This window comes from Chrysochloris asiatica, unplaced genomic scaffold (genome assembly GCF_000296735.1).
Source record: "Chrysochloris asiatica unplaced genomic scaffold, ChrAsi1.0 scaffold00095, whole genome shotgun sequence".
Taxonomy (NCBI): Eukaryota; Metazoa; Chordata; class Mammalia; order Afrosoricida; family Chrysochloridae; genus Chrysochloris; species Chrysochloris asiatica.
In genome coordinates, this window is record NW_006408613.1 from 641083 (window position 1) to 656490 (window position 15408).

At 38.3% G+C, this 15408-nt stretch overlaps 1 protein-coding gene across 1 annotated transcript in view; it reads left to right on the forward strand.

Moving 5' to 3' along the window:
- The first annotated feature begins 369 nt into the window (after positions 1–369).
- LOC102821828 (protein FAM110C-like) overlaps positions 370–15408 on the forward strand; it is a 62487-nt gene continuing 47448 nt past the window's right edge. Inside the window, exon 1 of the mRNA XM_006866718.1 lies at positions 370–420. Within this exon, the coding sequence (XP_006866780.1) occupies positions 370–420 (51 nt within the window). The remainder of the gene's footprint in view (positions 421–15408) is intronic.

A 15408-nucleotide genomic window follows, 5' to 3' on the forward strand; every position in this document is an offset into this window, starting at 1 on the left:
CCAGAGATGGCGGCAGAGATGATGATGTGGAGAGATGGAGCGGCTGGGGACTCTGGACTCAGGGAGAGAGAGGGACTGTGTGCTGATGGCCAGTGGGCAGGTTTGCAGGGTGTACCCTTTGGTTGTTTGATGATACATGGAGGGGATTGTAATCATTGCAATGAAACAAAATACAATAGGATGAATGCAAAGCTAATGTTCTCCCATGTAAACTATCACCTAATTCACAATAAAAACTTGAAGAAAACGAAGGAGTGGCAACACATTTTCATCAAAAATAATATTTCAAAATATATCTTGAAATGTAATGCTGTCTGTGATAGGATAATATCCATATGCCTAAAATTATTCAAATTTGTGCAACCAGCGATGACGAAATTGATTCTTCTGTGTGAAATAGATGAAACAGGCAATCAAGATGTATTGATAATTACCGTTGATTGGAATGCAAAATTGACTACATGTGCAGGAAGAAACAATGGAAAAGTTTCATGCCATCAGTCAAAACAAAGGCAGTAGCAGACTGTGGAACACATCATTAATTGCTCAGAGGCAGGTTCAGACTGAAACAAGCCCACAGTTGCCAAAATATGACCTTTAACATATCATACCTGACTTTAGAGATCATCTAAAGAACAGATTTGATGCATTAGACATTAAAGACTGAAGACCATCAAGAACATTATATAGGAAGAAAGCAAAAGGTGATTAAGAAGATAAGAAAGAAGGAAAAGACCAAAATGGATGTCATTTTGAAGAGACTCTGAAACTAGCTCTCCAGCGTAGAGATGATAAAGCAAACGGAAGAAGTGAGGAGGTAAAAGAGTTGAACAGAATATTTCAAAGGTCAACTCAAGAAAACAAAGTCAAATATTAAAATGAAATGTGCACAGACCTGGAGTTAGAAAGCCAAAAGTGATGAACATGCTCAGCATTCCTCAGGCTGAGGGAACTGAAGAAAAAATTCTAACCTTGACTTGAAATATTGAAGGATTCTATGGGTAAAATATTGAATGATGCCGAAAACATCAAAAGAAGATGGAGTGAGTACTAAGAATCACTGTCCCAAAAAGAAATTGTCAGTGTTAACTACTTCAAGAAGTAGCATATGATCAAGAACCAATAGTACTAAAGGCAGAAGTCTCAGCTGCACTACAGGCATTGTCAAAGACCAAGTCTCCAGGAATTGATGGAATGCAAATTGAAATCTTTTAACAAACTGATGCAACATTGGAGTCATTCACTCATATATGTCAAGAAATGTGGAAGACAGCTACCTTGCTAATTGATTGGCAGAGATCCATATTTGTTGACATTCCAAAGAGAGATAATCCAATGGAATGCAGAAATCATCAAACTGTAGCATTAATATCACATCCAAGTAAGATTTTGCTAAAGATCATGCAAAAAACGGTTGCAACTGTACATTGACAAAGAACTTCCAGAGTTTAAAGCCAGATTTAGTTGAAGACATGAAATGAGAATATCATTGCTAACATCATATGGATCCTGGCTTAAAGCATAGCATACCAGAAAGACATTTACCTGTGCTTTATTAGCTATGGAAAGGATTTCGATTGTGTGGATCATTACAAGGTATGGATAATTTAGCGAAGGAAGGGTATTCCAGATCACTTAACTGTGGTCATGAGAAAACTGTACATAGCCCAAGAGTCAATTGTTTAAACAGAACAAGGGGACACTGGATGTTTAAAGATCAGGAAAGCTGCGTGGTAGGGTTCTATTCTTTCAACATACTTATTCATGCTAGACACTGAACAGAGAGAACAAGAAGCTGGATTATGTGAGGGAAAATGTGGCATCAGGATAGAAATAAGATATATTAATAATGTGCAGAATATCAATGATACAACCTTGCTTGCTGAAAGTGAAGGTCATGGTGGTGGTGTACTGTGAAATCTATTCTGACTCATAGCGATCCTGGATAGGATTTCTGAGGCTATAACTTTTACAAAAGCAGAAAGCCTCATCTATCTCCTGCGGAGCACTTGGTATACTCAAATTGCTGACCTTGTAGTTAGCAGCCTAAAACTATGCCACCAGGGCTACCTAAGAGGATTTCAAATTCTTACTGGTGGAGATCAAAGATCACAGCCTTCAAGTTGGGTTGTTTCTCAATATAAACACAACAAAAATCCTCATCACTGGACCAATAAATAATATCATGATAAATGAAGAAAAACTGAAATTATTTAAGATTTCATTTTGTTTGGATCCACTATCAACACTCAGGGAACCAGTAGCCAAGAAATGAAATGACATATTGTGTTAGGCAAATATGTTCCACATGACCTATTTAAAGTGTTCAAGAGCAAAGATTGCAGTTTGGGGTATAAGGTGCACCTAACAACAAATAACAACAACCACCAAGTCTTGTTGTTAAGTGCTGCCGAGTCAGTTCTGACCCATGGCGACCCTGTATAGGGTTTCCAAGGCTGTAAATCTTGATGGGAGCAGAAAGTCTCATCTTTCTCCTGAGAAACCCCTGGTAGTATCGAACTGCAAACACTGATAGAGAACTTCCAGAGGTTCAAGCTGGATTCAGAAGAGTCCGTGGAACGAGGGATATTACTGCTGATGTCCAATGGATCTTGGCTGAAAGCACAGAATATCAGATAGATGTTTACTTGTGCTTTATTCACTACAAAAAGGCTTTCAGTTGTGTGGATCATGACAATCTATGGACAGAATTGCATATTATGAGTATTCCAAAACACTTAATTATGAGGAATCTGTACAAGGACCAAGAGACAGTTGCTCTAACAGAACATGGGAACACTGAATGGTTTAAAATTAAGAAAGGTGTGTGACAGGATTGTATGCTTTTACCATACTTATTCAACCTGTATGCTGAACAAATAATCTGAGGAGCTGGGTTATATGAAGAAAAATGTGGCATCAGGATTGGAGGAAAACTCAGTAACAACCTGTGATATGCAGATGATATAACCTTGCTTGCTGAAAGTGAAGAAGACTTAAAACATTTGCTGATGATACTCAAAGAGCACAGTCTTTGGTATGAATTTCATCTCAATGTAAAGAAAACAAAAATCCTCACCACTGGACCAATAAACAACATTCTTATCAACAGAGAAAATGTTGAAGTTGTCAAGGACTTCATTCTTCTTGGATCAACTATCAACCCTCATGGAAGCAGCAATCAAGAAATCAAATGACGTATTACATTAGGCAAATCTGCTGCACAAGACCTTTTCAAAGTGTTGAAGAGCAAAGATGTCAGTTTGAGGACTAAGGTGCCATGGTATTTTCAATAAATTCATATGCATGTGAAAGCTGGACAGTAAATAATGAAAACCATAGAAGAATTGATGCTTTTGAGTTATGGTGTTGGAGGAGAATATTGAAAGTGCCATGGGCTGCCAAAAGAATCAACAGATCTGTGTTGGAAGAAATGCAGCCAGAGTGCTCCTTGGAGGCCAGGATGGACAAACTTCATCTCTCATACTTTGGACATATTGTCAGGAAGAACCAGTCTCTGAAAATGGATATCATGTTTGGTAAGGTCAGAGAAAAAGAGGATGATCCCCAGTGAGATGGATTGGCAAAGTGGCAGCATCAATGGGTTCAAGTGTGGCAACAATAGCGAGGTTGGCCCAGGATCAGGTAGTGTTTCGTTCTGCTATGCATAAGGTCGCTATGAGTTGGTACCGACTCAATGGCACCTAACAACAACAACAACCAAGTCTTGGTGTGGTGCTGTGGGGTAATGTGTCAGACTGCAAAGTCATTTGAACTGCCAGGTCGGTGGTTCAAGCTCACCAGCTGCTCATTGGAAACCTTATACAGGGTTGCTATGGGTCAGAATCAACTCGCTAGCACTTAACAACAAAAACAACAACCAAGTCTTTAGAGCGCTGTGAGTTAATGCACTGGACTGCAAAGTCAGTTTTAACTGCAAGGTCAGCAGTTCAAGCTCACCAGTCGCTCTTTGGAAGCCTTATGTAGGAACGTTATGAGTCAGAAATGACTTGACGTCACTTAACAACAACAATAACCAAGCCTTGGTGTTTTCCATAACCTCATAGGATGCAAAAGTTGGAAAATGAATATGGGAGACCATAGAAGAATTGCTGCATTTGAGTTATAATGTTGGAGAAACATTGAAAGTACGTGGACTGCCAGAAAAAAAAAAATCTGTGTCAGAAATACAGCCAGAATGTTCTTTAGAAGCCAGGAGGACAGGACTTCATCTCTCACACTTTGGACATACTATCTGAAGGGATTTGTCCCTGGAGAAGAGCATCAGGCTTGAAAGGTAATAGAAATAAATATAAGAAAACCCCTAACGGGAGAGATTTATATAATGGCAGCTACAATGGATTCAACTATAACAATTGTGAGGATGGCGCAGACTTGGGCAGTGTTTCGTTTTGTTGTTTATACAGTTACTATGAGCTGTAACTGACTTGACAGCACCTGTCAATAGCAACATTATCCTGCAGATTGATGATCTAAGGGTAGATGCATGGATAGGCATGCAGGCTATATAGATGTGCAAAGGAGAGTGGGAATATATCCACAAATATGTAGGTTTGACAGAGCATATTTGCATATGAGTTTTTAACTGTTTTGCAAATGTACCATAACTGTGGTGGAGCATATAGTGAGCAGTTATGAATACTTCTTAGACATCACTAAACACCTTGTGGAAATGAGTCACTGGGCCTTGGGATCAGGGCCGTAGTCTTGGGGGACATGTTCAACTGGTATAACAATGTTCTACATCCTACTTTGGTGAACGGTGACTGGGGTCTTAAAAGCTTGTGAGCTTTTTCTGAAGTGTGACTATTGGTCTCTCTCTGTTGAGAGGAAAGAAATGTATATAAATTGTCTAATGTAAAATTGATGATCTATTCTGTATACAGTCAACCAACTCACAATAAAGTTAAAACAAACAAGTGAAAAAAGATTTAAAGCATTCAGTATTTAAATGGGGTCTCTATGCGTTGGAATCCACTTGATGGTATTGGACTTCATGTTTCTTTTTCATGTTAATGTGACAGGATTGTGATGGATGTTATCTTGAGTCACAGCTTTACAAATGGGCATAAATCAAGTCACACCCTTGCTTTAGTTGTACCTTCTATCCTGTTGTCTTTGTTAAGTGTCATGGAATCTGTTCTGCTCATAGAGACCTTATATAGGATTTCCAAGGAGCAGCTGATAAGTTTTTACTGCTGATCTTTCAGCTAGCTGTCCAGATCTTATTCTATAGAAGCACACCAGGACTCCTGGTAAAATAAGAGAAAAGCAAGTAGAGACAATGGACCTATCTACCTTCAAAAAGAAGAGTCAGGAGGGTAGCTTGTCCGTTGGCCCCAGAATCTCTGCACTGAGGGCTTCCTAGTCTCAATAAGTTTATTGCCAAAACAGGTGGAGTTTTCCAAGGAATGCTGAGCCCACAAATGTTTAAAGTTGACAAGGGCCTTCCCCCAGAGCCAACAGAGAGAAAGAATTCCCTGAGAACTGATGCCTTGAATTCAGATTCTAACCTCCTAAAATATGAGAAAATAATTTTCTGTTTATTAAAACCACTAAGTTATATTTCTGTCATAACAACACTAGAAAACTAAGACAGGAGTTGCGAATTGCAAGGAAAGGTGCAGTTAAGCTGAGACTTCTGACTAAGAACTTCTGTAGAAAAAGGCAGGAGAGAGCCTCTAAGAACAAAACAAAGGAAGTAATTGTCAAACACCTGGCTAACCATCTCAAGAAGGAATATAGATAAAAATGATAAATGATAGAGTACATTCATTTAAATATTCACTTCAATAACCTTTGCATACACATTCTAGTGTTAAGTTCATTAATTCAGGATTTTATTATTAACCATGAGTGATATTTCATTGGCCTCAGACATCCTAAATATTCTGCCAGCACCTATTACTACTTCAGAAACTATTTCTAGCCAGAACTTTAGTTCCAAAGTTCAATATAGATTCCTAGTAACCTAGGCGGAATTCAATATAACAAGAACAATGTGCCTTTTGTCTAGGCTACAGATTAGCCCATGGCCTACACCAGGAACTCCTGGAACTAATGTGTCATGGAATTTTGGTAAACGTGATCTTTCATGCACTCATACACACATACACATTTGGACACACACACACACATCACTCCAGTTCTCAACTAAACTTGGAGAAAATAGGTTTATTATTTTTCTAGTGCTGTCATAACAAAGTACTATGTTGTGGTTGTTAAGTGCTGTCGAGTTGGTTGTGACTCATAGCAACTCTGTCTAGGGTTTCTGAGAAGTGGCTGATTGGTTTGAACCATTGACCTTGCAGTTCAAACTGACCTTGTGGTCCAGTACATTATCCTGTAGCACCACACAAAGTACTATAGATTTGGTAAATTTTTCACAGTTCTGGAAACAAGAAGTCTGAATTCCAGGTTTCAGAAGGGCCATATTCTCTCAGTGCTGACTAGTGAAAATCCTTTGTCTATATCAGATTCTGGTAGTCCCAAATGTTCCTTGACTTGTGGCAGCAGCATAGCTTCAATGTCATATGACCATTTGCCCTCTGTCTGTCCTCTTTTCTACCTGTCTGTCTTTTCTTTTATAGGATACAAGCCATATAAGATTAAGATTCACCCTACTCCATTGGGAACTCATTAACTGAAAACATTTTGAACTACCTATTTCCAAATAAGTTCATGTTTACAAACACACATGCACACTTAAAAACAAAGTATTGGGAGGGCACAATTCAATCCATAACTGTAGGTAAAAGGAGGAAATGGAGAGGAACGTTGATTTGTCTGCTTGTATAAATGGCTAACTTAATGCTAAGATTTTAAAGGAAGTTTCTACAACAACAGGAATGCCCATATTCTACCAATCACCATTTATCTGCTCTTCTTTTGCCTTCTTTAAAAAGCATGGTATTTCATACACGTTTGTTCTACTTGGACCCATCAGCTGGGAATAATTTCACAAAACAGTGTTGCATATGTTCTAGAGTGTTTGATTTTAGCTTTATCTCTTAGTAGGCTTCTGACTCTTTGTTCTACTTCCATCTCTCAGTAGTGGACAGTAGTTGCTACCTAGATTTAGGTGTTCAAGCAACCGATGAATGGTTTTCCAAAACTATCGCCTTCAATTTCTGTAATCACATTTGCTCATTCTCCTGTAGCAAAACTATAAAAGCTCTTCAAGGAACCAGCCTTCTTCTGGCAAGATCTTTTAGGATTTCACAATGACAGTTTCTTATATTTTATTTATTTAGACCTAGAAATTGTGTTGTAATAATATCTTGATGTAATGATTTAAACCATGGTGGCAGGAGTTCAGTATACAAATGTAATGAGGTTAATTGAAAATATGAGAGAGTTTCATTGAAATGATGATATCTGCTTGTCCTGAGTTTGTTTTTTGAAATATTTAAATGTTTAAAGAAATGTGAATTGCTGGTTCAATATAGCCTTGAAAATAGGTAATATAATAGGTAAAGTAGCTCCTTTTGTTGATTCTAGATGGTAATAAGCATCTATTGTTAAGTTGTTGTTGTTGCTAAGTGCCGTAGAATTGGTTCTGATCCATAGTGACCTTGTACAGGGTTTCTGAGGAGTGGCTGGTGAGCTTGAACTGCTGACCTTGTGGTTCAAACCAACTTTACAGTCTAGTGCCTTAACCCACAGTGCCGCATCCAGTAGGAAGACTGAAAGCACAAAACCTCCATAAAAATTGCCACTCTTTTGCCCCACTTTCACTCTGCCCAGTTGCTTAATAATGGTTTAGTACTTGTTGCTGTTTTTCGGTCCCGTCGAGTCAGAACTGACTCATAATGACCCTATGCACAATAGAATCAAACACTGCCCAGTCTTGCAATAACATCACAATCTTTCCTACGTTTAAGTCCATTGCTGCTGCCATTCTACTAATCCATCTCGTTGAGGGTCTTGCTCTTTTTCCACGAACCACCACTGTCCCAAACCTGACAGCCTTTTCCAGAGACTAGTCTGTCCTGATTATATGTCCAAAGTATGAGAGACGAAATTTGGCCATCCTGACTTCCAAGGAGCACTCTGGCTGTACTTCTTCCAACACAGATTTGTTTGTTCTTTTGGCAGTCCATGGTGTTTTTAACATTTTCCTCCAACACCATAGGTGTGGTGCTGTGGGCTAATGTGTCAGACTGCAAAGTTGTTTGAACTGCAAGGTGGTTCAAGCTTATCAGCTATTCCTTGGAAACAGGGTCACTATGAGTCAGAATCTACTCTAAGGCACTTAACAACAACAACACCATAACTGAAATACACCAGTTTTTCTACGGTCTTCATTATTCACTTTTTTATTCACTTCAACTTTTGCTTGCATATGAGATTATTGAAAATTCCATGGCTTGGGTCAGGCACACCTTAGTCCACAAACTGACTAAGGTTGTTGTTTTTGTTGCTATGTGCCGTATATAATCTTATATGGCTTGTATCCTATAAGCCCTGTTCTTCAATACTTTAAAAGAGTTCTTGTGCAACACACTTACCTAATGCAATACATCATTTGATTTCTTGACTGGTGCTTCTATGAGTGTTGATGGTTGATCTGAGCAAAATGAGGTCCTTGACAACTTCAATCTTTTCTCCATTGATAAGAATGTTGTTTATTGGTCCAGTGGTGAGGATTTTTCTTTTCTTTACATTGAAATGCAATCCATACTGAAGGCTGTGGTCTTTGATCTTCATCAGTAAGTATTTTAAGTCCTCTTCACTTTCAGCAAGCAAAATTGTTTCATCTGCATATCACAGGTTGTTAGTGAGTCTTCTTCCAATCCTGATGCCATGTTTTCCTTAATATAATTCAGCTTCTCAGATTATGTGCTTAACATACAGATTCAAAAAAATATATTGAAAGAATACAACCATGGCACACACCTTTGTTAATTTTAAACCATTAAGTGTTCCCTTGTTCAGTGCAAACAAATAGCTCTTGGTCTATGTACAGGTTCCTCATGAGCACAATTAAGTGTTCTAGAATACTCATTCTCTGCAATGCTGTCCATAGTTTCTAATGATCCACACAATCAAAAGCCTTTGCATAGTTAATAAAGCACAAGTAAATATTTTTCTGCTATTCTCTGCTTTCAGCCAACATTCGTCTGGCATCAGCAATGATATCCTTCATTCCATGTACTCCTTTGAATTCAGTTTGAACCTCTGGCAGTCCCCTGCCCATGTATGTTTGCAGCCGTTTATGGATTATCTTTAGCAAAAATTTATTGTATGAGATATTAATAATATTGTCTGATGACTTTGCACCCCACTAGGTCACCTGTCTTTGAAATGGAAACAAATATGGATCTCTTCCACTAAATTAATCATGCAGTTGTCTTCCAAATGCCTTGGCATAGAAGAGTGAGTGCCTCCAGTTTGTTGAAAGATTTCAATTTGCATTCCATCAATTCCTGGAGGATTGCTCTTTGCCAATGCCTTCCATGCACCTTGGACTTCTTCCTTCTGCATCACTGGCTCTTGATCATATGCTACATCTTGAAAAGGTTGAACACTGACCACTTCTTTTTGGTACAGTGACTCTGGGTATTTCTTCCATCTTCTTTTGATGCTTTCTGCATCCTTCAATATTTTATCCATTTTTGTTGTTAAGTGCCGTCGAGTCTATTCCTACCCATAACAACCTTGTATAGGGTTTCTGAGGAGCATCTAGTAAGCTTGAACTGCCGATCTTGCAGTTCAAATGGCTTTGCAGTCTGGCGCATTAACCCATAGTGCTACACCAGAACTCATAGAATCCTTCAGTTTTGATAATCAAGGCTTGGATTTATACTTCAGTTCTCTCAGCTTAAGAATTGCTAAGTGTATTCTTCTTTTTTGGTTTTCTAACTCTGGGTTTTGCATATTTCATTATAATATTTGACTTTGTCTTCTTGAGCTGACCTTTAAGTTTTTCTACTTAGTTATTTTATCTCTTTATTTCTTCTATTTGGTTTATCATATCTTCTGATACCCATTTTGGTCTTTTCCCTCTTTCTCATCTCTTCTTATTGACCTTTTGCTTTCTGCCTGTATGATGCTCTTCATGGCATCCCACTATTCTTCTGGTCTTTGGTCTTTAGTATCTAATCCATCACTGTTCTTCAGATGATCTCTAAATTCAGATACGGTATGTTCAAGGTCACATTTTGTCTCCCATTGACTTGTTTTAATTTTCTTCAGCTTCAGCCTGAACTTGTATAGGAATAATTGATGGTTTATTCTACAGTCTGCCCCTGGTCTTGTTTTGGCTGATGAAATGGACTTCCACAGATGTAGTTAATTTGATTTCTGTGTAGTCCATCTGGTGAGGACCATATGTATAGTCATATTTCATGCTGTTTAAAAAGGTATTTGCAATGAAGAAGTCTTGATCTTATAAAATTCTGTGATATAAGTGCCTCTAACATCATATCTTTCACTATGGCCATATTTTCCAACTACTAATTCTTTCTGTTTGTTTCCAACCTTTCAATTTCAATCAACGATAATTATCAATACATCTTGATTGCATGCTTGATCAATTTCAGACTGAAGAATTGGATAGAGTTCCTCAATTTCATCACCACTGGCTCCAGTGGTTGGTGGGAAAATTTGAATTATAGTGGTAATAACTGGTCTTCATTGCTGTTGTTGTTGTTGAGTGCTGTTGAGTCAATTCCGACCCATAGTGACCCCTTTACAGGGTTTCTGAGGAGTAGCTGGTGAGCTTGAATCTCCAACCTTGCAGTTCAAATGGCTTTGCAGTCTGGCGCATTAACCCACAGTACCCCACCAGGGCTCCAGTCTTCATTGTATGCATATGGATATTATCCTATTACAGACAACAATGCACTTCAAGACAGATCTTGATATGTTCTTTTTGATGATGAATGTGGTGCCATTCCTCTTCAATTTGTTATTCCTGGCATAGTGTACCATGAATTGTCACGAATTGGGCTGTAAACCGCAAGGTCAGCAGTTCGAAATTGTTGTTCCGCTGTTCCGTGGGAGAAAGATGAGGCTTTCTGCTCCCGTAAAGATTTACAGCCTCAGAAACCCTGTACAGGGTCGCTATGAGTCAGAACCGACTCCACGGCAAACAACAACAACAACAACAACAATGTAGCACTGGAGGCACTTACTCATCAATGCTAAGAAATATGGAAGACAACTACCTGACCAACTTTCTGGAAGCAATCCATATTTGTGCCTATTCCAAAAAGAGGTGACCCAAAGGTATGCAGAAATCATTGGACAATATTAATATCCCACGCAGGTAAAATTTTGCTAAAGATAATTTTTAAATTGCTGCAACCCTACATTGAAAGAGAACTTCCAGAGGTTCAAGGCAGATTCAGAAGGGGACATAAAATGAGAGATATTTTTGCTGATATCAAATGGATCTTGGCTACAGAGAATACCAGAAAGATGCTTACCTGTGCTTTTATTGACTATGTAAAGGCTTTTTTTTTTTAAAGCTTTTATTGTGAGTTGAGTGATAGTTTACATGGGAATACATCAGTTTTGCACTCATCCTTCTGTATTTCATGTCATGGCAACAATTATAATCCTCTCCATGCATCATCATTCAACAGTATTTGCTTCTATTTCTTATTCTCTCTGGTTTTTTGGGGATGTGTGTGTGTGTGTTTTATGATGTACACAAAGAACATTCAGGAATATATAATCATATAAACAACCCAAGGGCACATTCTGCATGCCTGCCTCCTGGCCGCCAATATACAGCTTTTCTCTTTCCATGAGTCTTGAGTCCACAGCTGGTCTATCTCTCGATGCCTTTGCCTCCATTTCTGATGTTATTGCTTCTCTGAGTACGGTCCCACATTCTACTAATGCTCTTTTCCTTTGATGGCCCTAGGGTCCTCTGTTCCTGGAATGTAAGATTAATTACTCCCTCCTTTATGTTACAAAACTTCTACATTTACAATTGTGACAATCACAATTAGTCATGATAACAATTACTTACTATTGAATCATAAGAATCTTATCCCCATCTCCTTTTCTCAGACCTGTGTAGACTAGATGAAAACTATTCAGTGGGGATTCTACCTTCCCTCGCACACTCTTAAACTAAATTCCCTCTTGAAAACTTGTAAGCCAGTCACTTCTTACTTTTATAGATCCCCATTTTAAGTTGTTGTTAAGTGCCGTTGAGTTAGATCTGACCCATAGTGACCCTGTATAGGGTTTCTGAGGAGCAGCTGGTGAGCTTGAACCACTGACCTTGCAGTTCAAATGGTTGGTTTTGCAGTCTGGTGCATTAACCCACAGCGCCACACCAGGACTAGCCAAATGTCTAAATTGCGTATCCTTATCAACCCTGTGTACAGAGAGGGTAGGTTAGATCCTTGATATGAAGACTCCTTACCTCTCAGTTGGTATTTTGAGCTACTACATCCATAAGTATAGGCCAAGTTCATCAAATTGTAGCAATTTATACTTGTTTTCTTTATCAAATTTCTTTATCTTCCTCTAGTCAAGTTCTGATCATCAAGCCATCAAAGCTAGATCATATTGGTACTATCTGCAAGTTTGGACATTCTTGTGCATCTCTTCTCACTTCATATCAGATGGACACCTCAGTCTCGGCTCTAACCCTCTGTAGCTATGTCTTTGTCCATGGGCTTAGGAGTCCTCAGCTCTTACTACACTTCAGACCCATCAGCCCTTCCTCTTCTCTTTCACATCTCCAGGTCAATGGGAGTATATGGAATGTGGTCAAACTTAGCCCATATCTTCATTTCTGCCTTTCCCCCTCTTCTATTTACCTGTAGACCAATGTGGTTGCCAGCAAGCTTACATGCCTGCTCATGTGTTTCCTTTGAGTTTCAGTCTTGAGGGGAGTGTGTCCTGAAGGGACTTGATTACTTGCCTTGATGGCTCCCTGGTGAACAACTTGCTTGTTTTTGTAGTAGCCAATCAGTCTATGTAAAAACTTTTGATTGTGTGAATCATGAGAAGCTATGGACAAAATTGCAGATAATGAGTATTCCAGAACACTTGATTATGTACAAGTGCTCATGAGGAACCTGTATGTAGACAGAGACAGTTGTTTGAACAGAACAAGAGGACACTGATGGTTTAAAATTAGGAAAGGTATGCAGCAGGGTTATATTCTTTCAACATACTTATTCAATCTGTATGCTGATCAAATAATCTAAGAGGCTGAATTATTTGAAGAAAGTGGCATCATGATTGGAGGAAGATTCATTAACAATCTGTGATACGCAGATAATATAATCTTGTTTTTTGAAAGTGAAGAGGACTTAAAATACTTACTGATGAAAATCAAAGCCCACAGCCTTTGATACGGGTTGGACCTCAGTGTAAAGAAAACAAAAATCCTCACATCTGGACCCAGTAAATACCATCAAGATAAATGGAGAGAAAACTGAAGTTGTTAAAGATTTAATTTTGCTCGTATCAACCATCAACACTTATGGAAGTAGCAGTCAAGAAATTAAACAATCTATTGCATTAGGCAAATGTGCTGCAGAAGACCTCTTTAAAGTGTTGAAGAGCAAAGATGTCAATTTGAGAACTAAGGTATGCTTGACCCAAGCCATAATGTTTTCAATAACCTCATATGCATACAAAAGTTGTACAGTGAATAAGGAAGATAGTAGAATAATTGATTCATTTTAATTTTGGTGTTGGAGGAGAATGTTGAAAGTATCATGGACTGCCAAAAGAATAAACCAATCTGTGTTGGAAGAAGTACAGCCAGAATGTTCATTAGAAGCCAGGATGGCCAGACTTTGCCTCTCATACTTTATACATATTACCAGGAGGGACTATTCTCTGGGGAAGGACATCATGTTTGATGAAGTGAAGGGTCAGAAAAACAGATGAAGAAATCAAATGAGACAGATTGGTACAATGGCAGCAGCAATGGGCTCAAACGTGGCAACTATTCTGAAGTTGGCTCAGGACTAAGCAGTGTTTCTTTTGTTGTGCAGTGTTGTGCATAGTGTTGGCAGGATTTTGCATAATTTTTCAAAGAGGAAAATTGTACCTCACTTCTTTGTTGTGACGCAATCCTACAAAGTTTATTCTAGTTCTTTATAGTTACTTGCATTTTCCTGCATAAACACACTCAGATGTTTAAGAATTTATTTCCACACTGCTTTATATTGCTGGTTTCCATTTTGCAAATGACAAACTCACAGCAAAGAAGAATGTACAATATGATCAATGATGTCAGAGTTTATAGCTTCATCTAGATTGTCTTTTCACATTTTTTAACAGTCAGACACATCATGAAAGAACTGCATCATTCAATTATTAAAATTATTACAGTTTTCAAAAATGACAAATATGCAATAATCCATACAGAGACTTCTGTCTTTTAAAAATTCTTTAAGATACTAGAAATGTGGGCTCTAGAACAGTGACTATACTGATGGCAGAACCTTTCAAGTTTCATTGAATCCAAGATCTATATCCTGTGACTTTGAAATTCATCACTGAAGAAGTCTACTCCCCTATGCCTTCAAGCTAGACTTGGTCATGTGACTCACTTTGGCCAAGAGAACTTTAGCATACTTAAAGCAAGCAGAAGCTTGAAAAAAAATCCTTACATGTTTCTGCTTCTTCTCTTGCTTCTCTACAGTCATGAGAACCTTCCCAAGGGATATGAGAGGCATGAGCATGTGAGAAACAGATGGAAGAGAGCCAGTTACCTCACACAAGTCCATTTCAGGCTACTTTACAAACAGCTGATTTCCAGACAAGGGGAACAGCACAGCAAGGACAGGCAAAGCTCCTTCCCAATATAAAGCTAAACATAGACGCCTGAGTGATCCCTGACTAGACCAGAGGAATTATCTAGCTGAAGCATTGAATAGCAAGAAATTGTAATTGTTTTAAGCCGCTGAGTTTTAAAGTTGTCTCTTTTATAGCATTATTGAGACAAAAGCTAGCTGGGCTGGTACATGTACATTAAGATATAAAAACATAAATAATCCAAAATAGACTATAAGACAATTATCCTGAAATGATTCATAGGACTACTTTAACACATAAGCTCCCCTGAATTCTGTAAATCTTTCCACAGCATGTCCATTGTAGAGAGAAGCATGTCTGTGCAGTAGCTTTAGAAACACTTTTTAAAATTCTCTGTATTGTAGGGATTGGAAAAGCTACCAACCAACCATTTATAATTTTCTTATTGATCTACTATAGATACTTTAGCTTAAAAATATAGTATCCTGACACACTGAGGTTAAGATGGTGGGTATTTATAATTGCAATTAAGAGCTATTTGCTGCCACTTATTTTCTTTCTAAACCATTATGGTAGGCAGAATAATGACACCTCAAAGGTGACAATGCCCTGATCCTTGAAATATATTACTTGAATTGTAAAAGA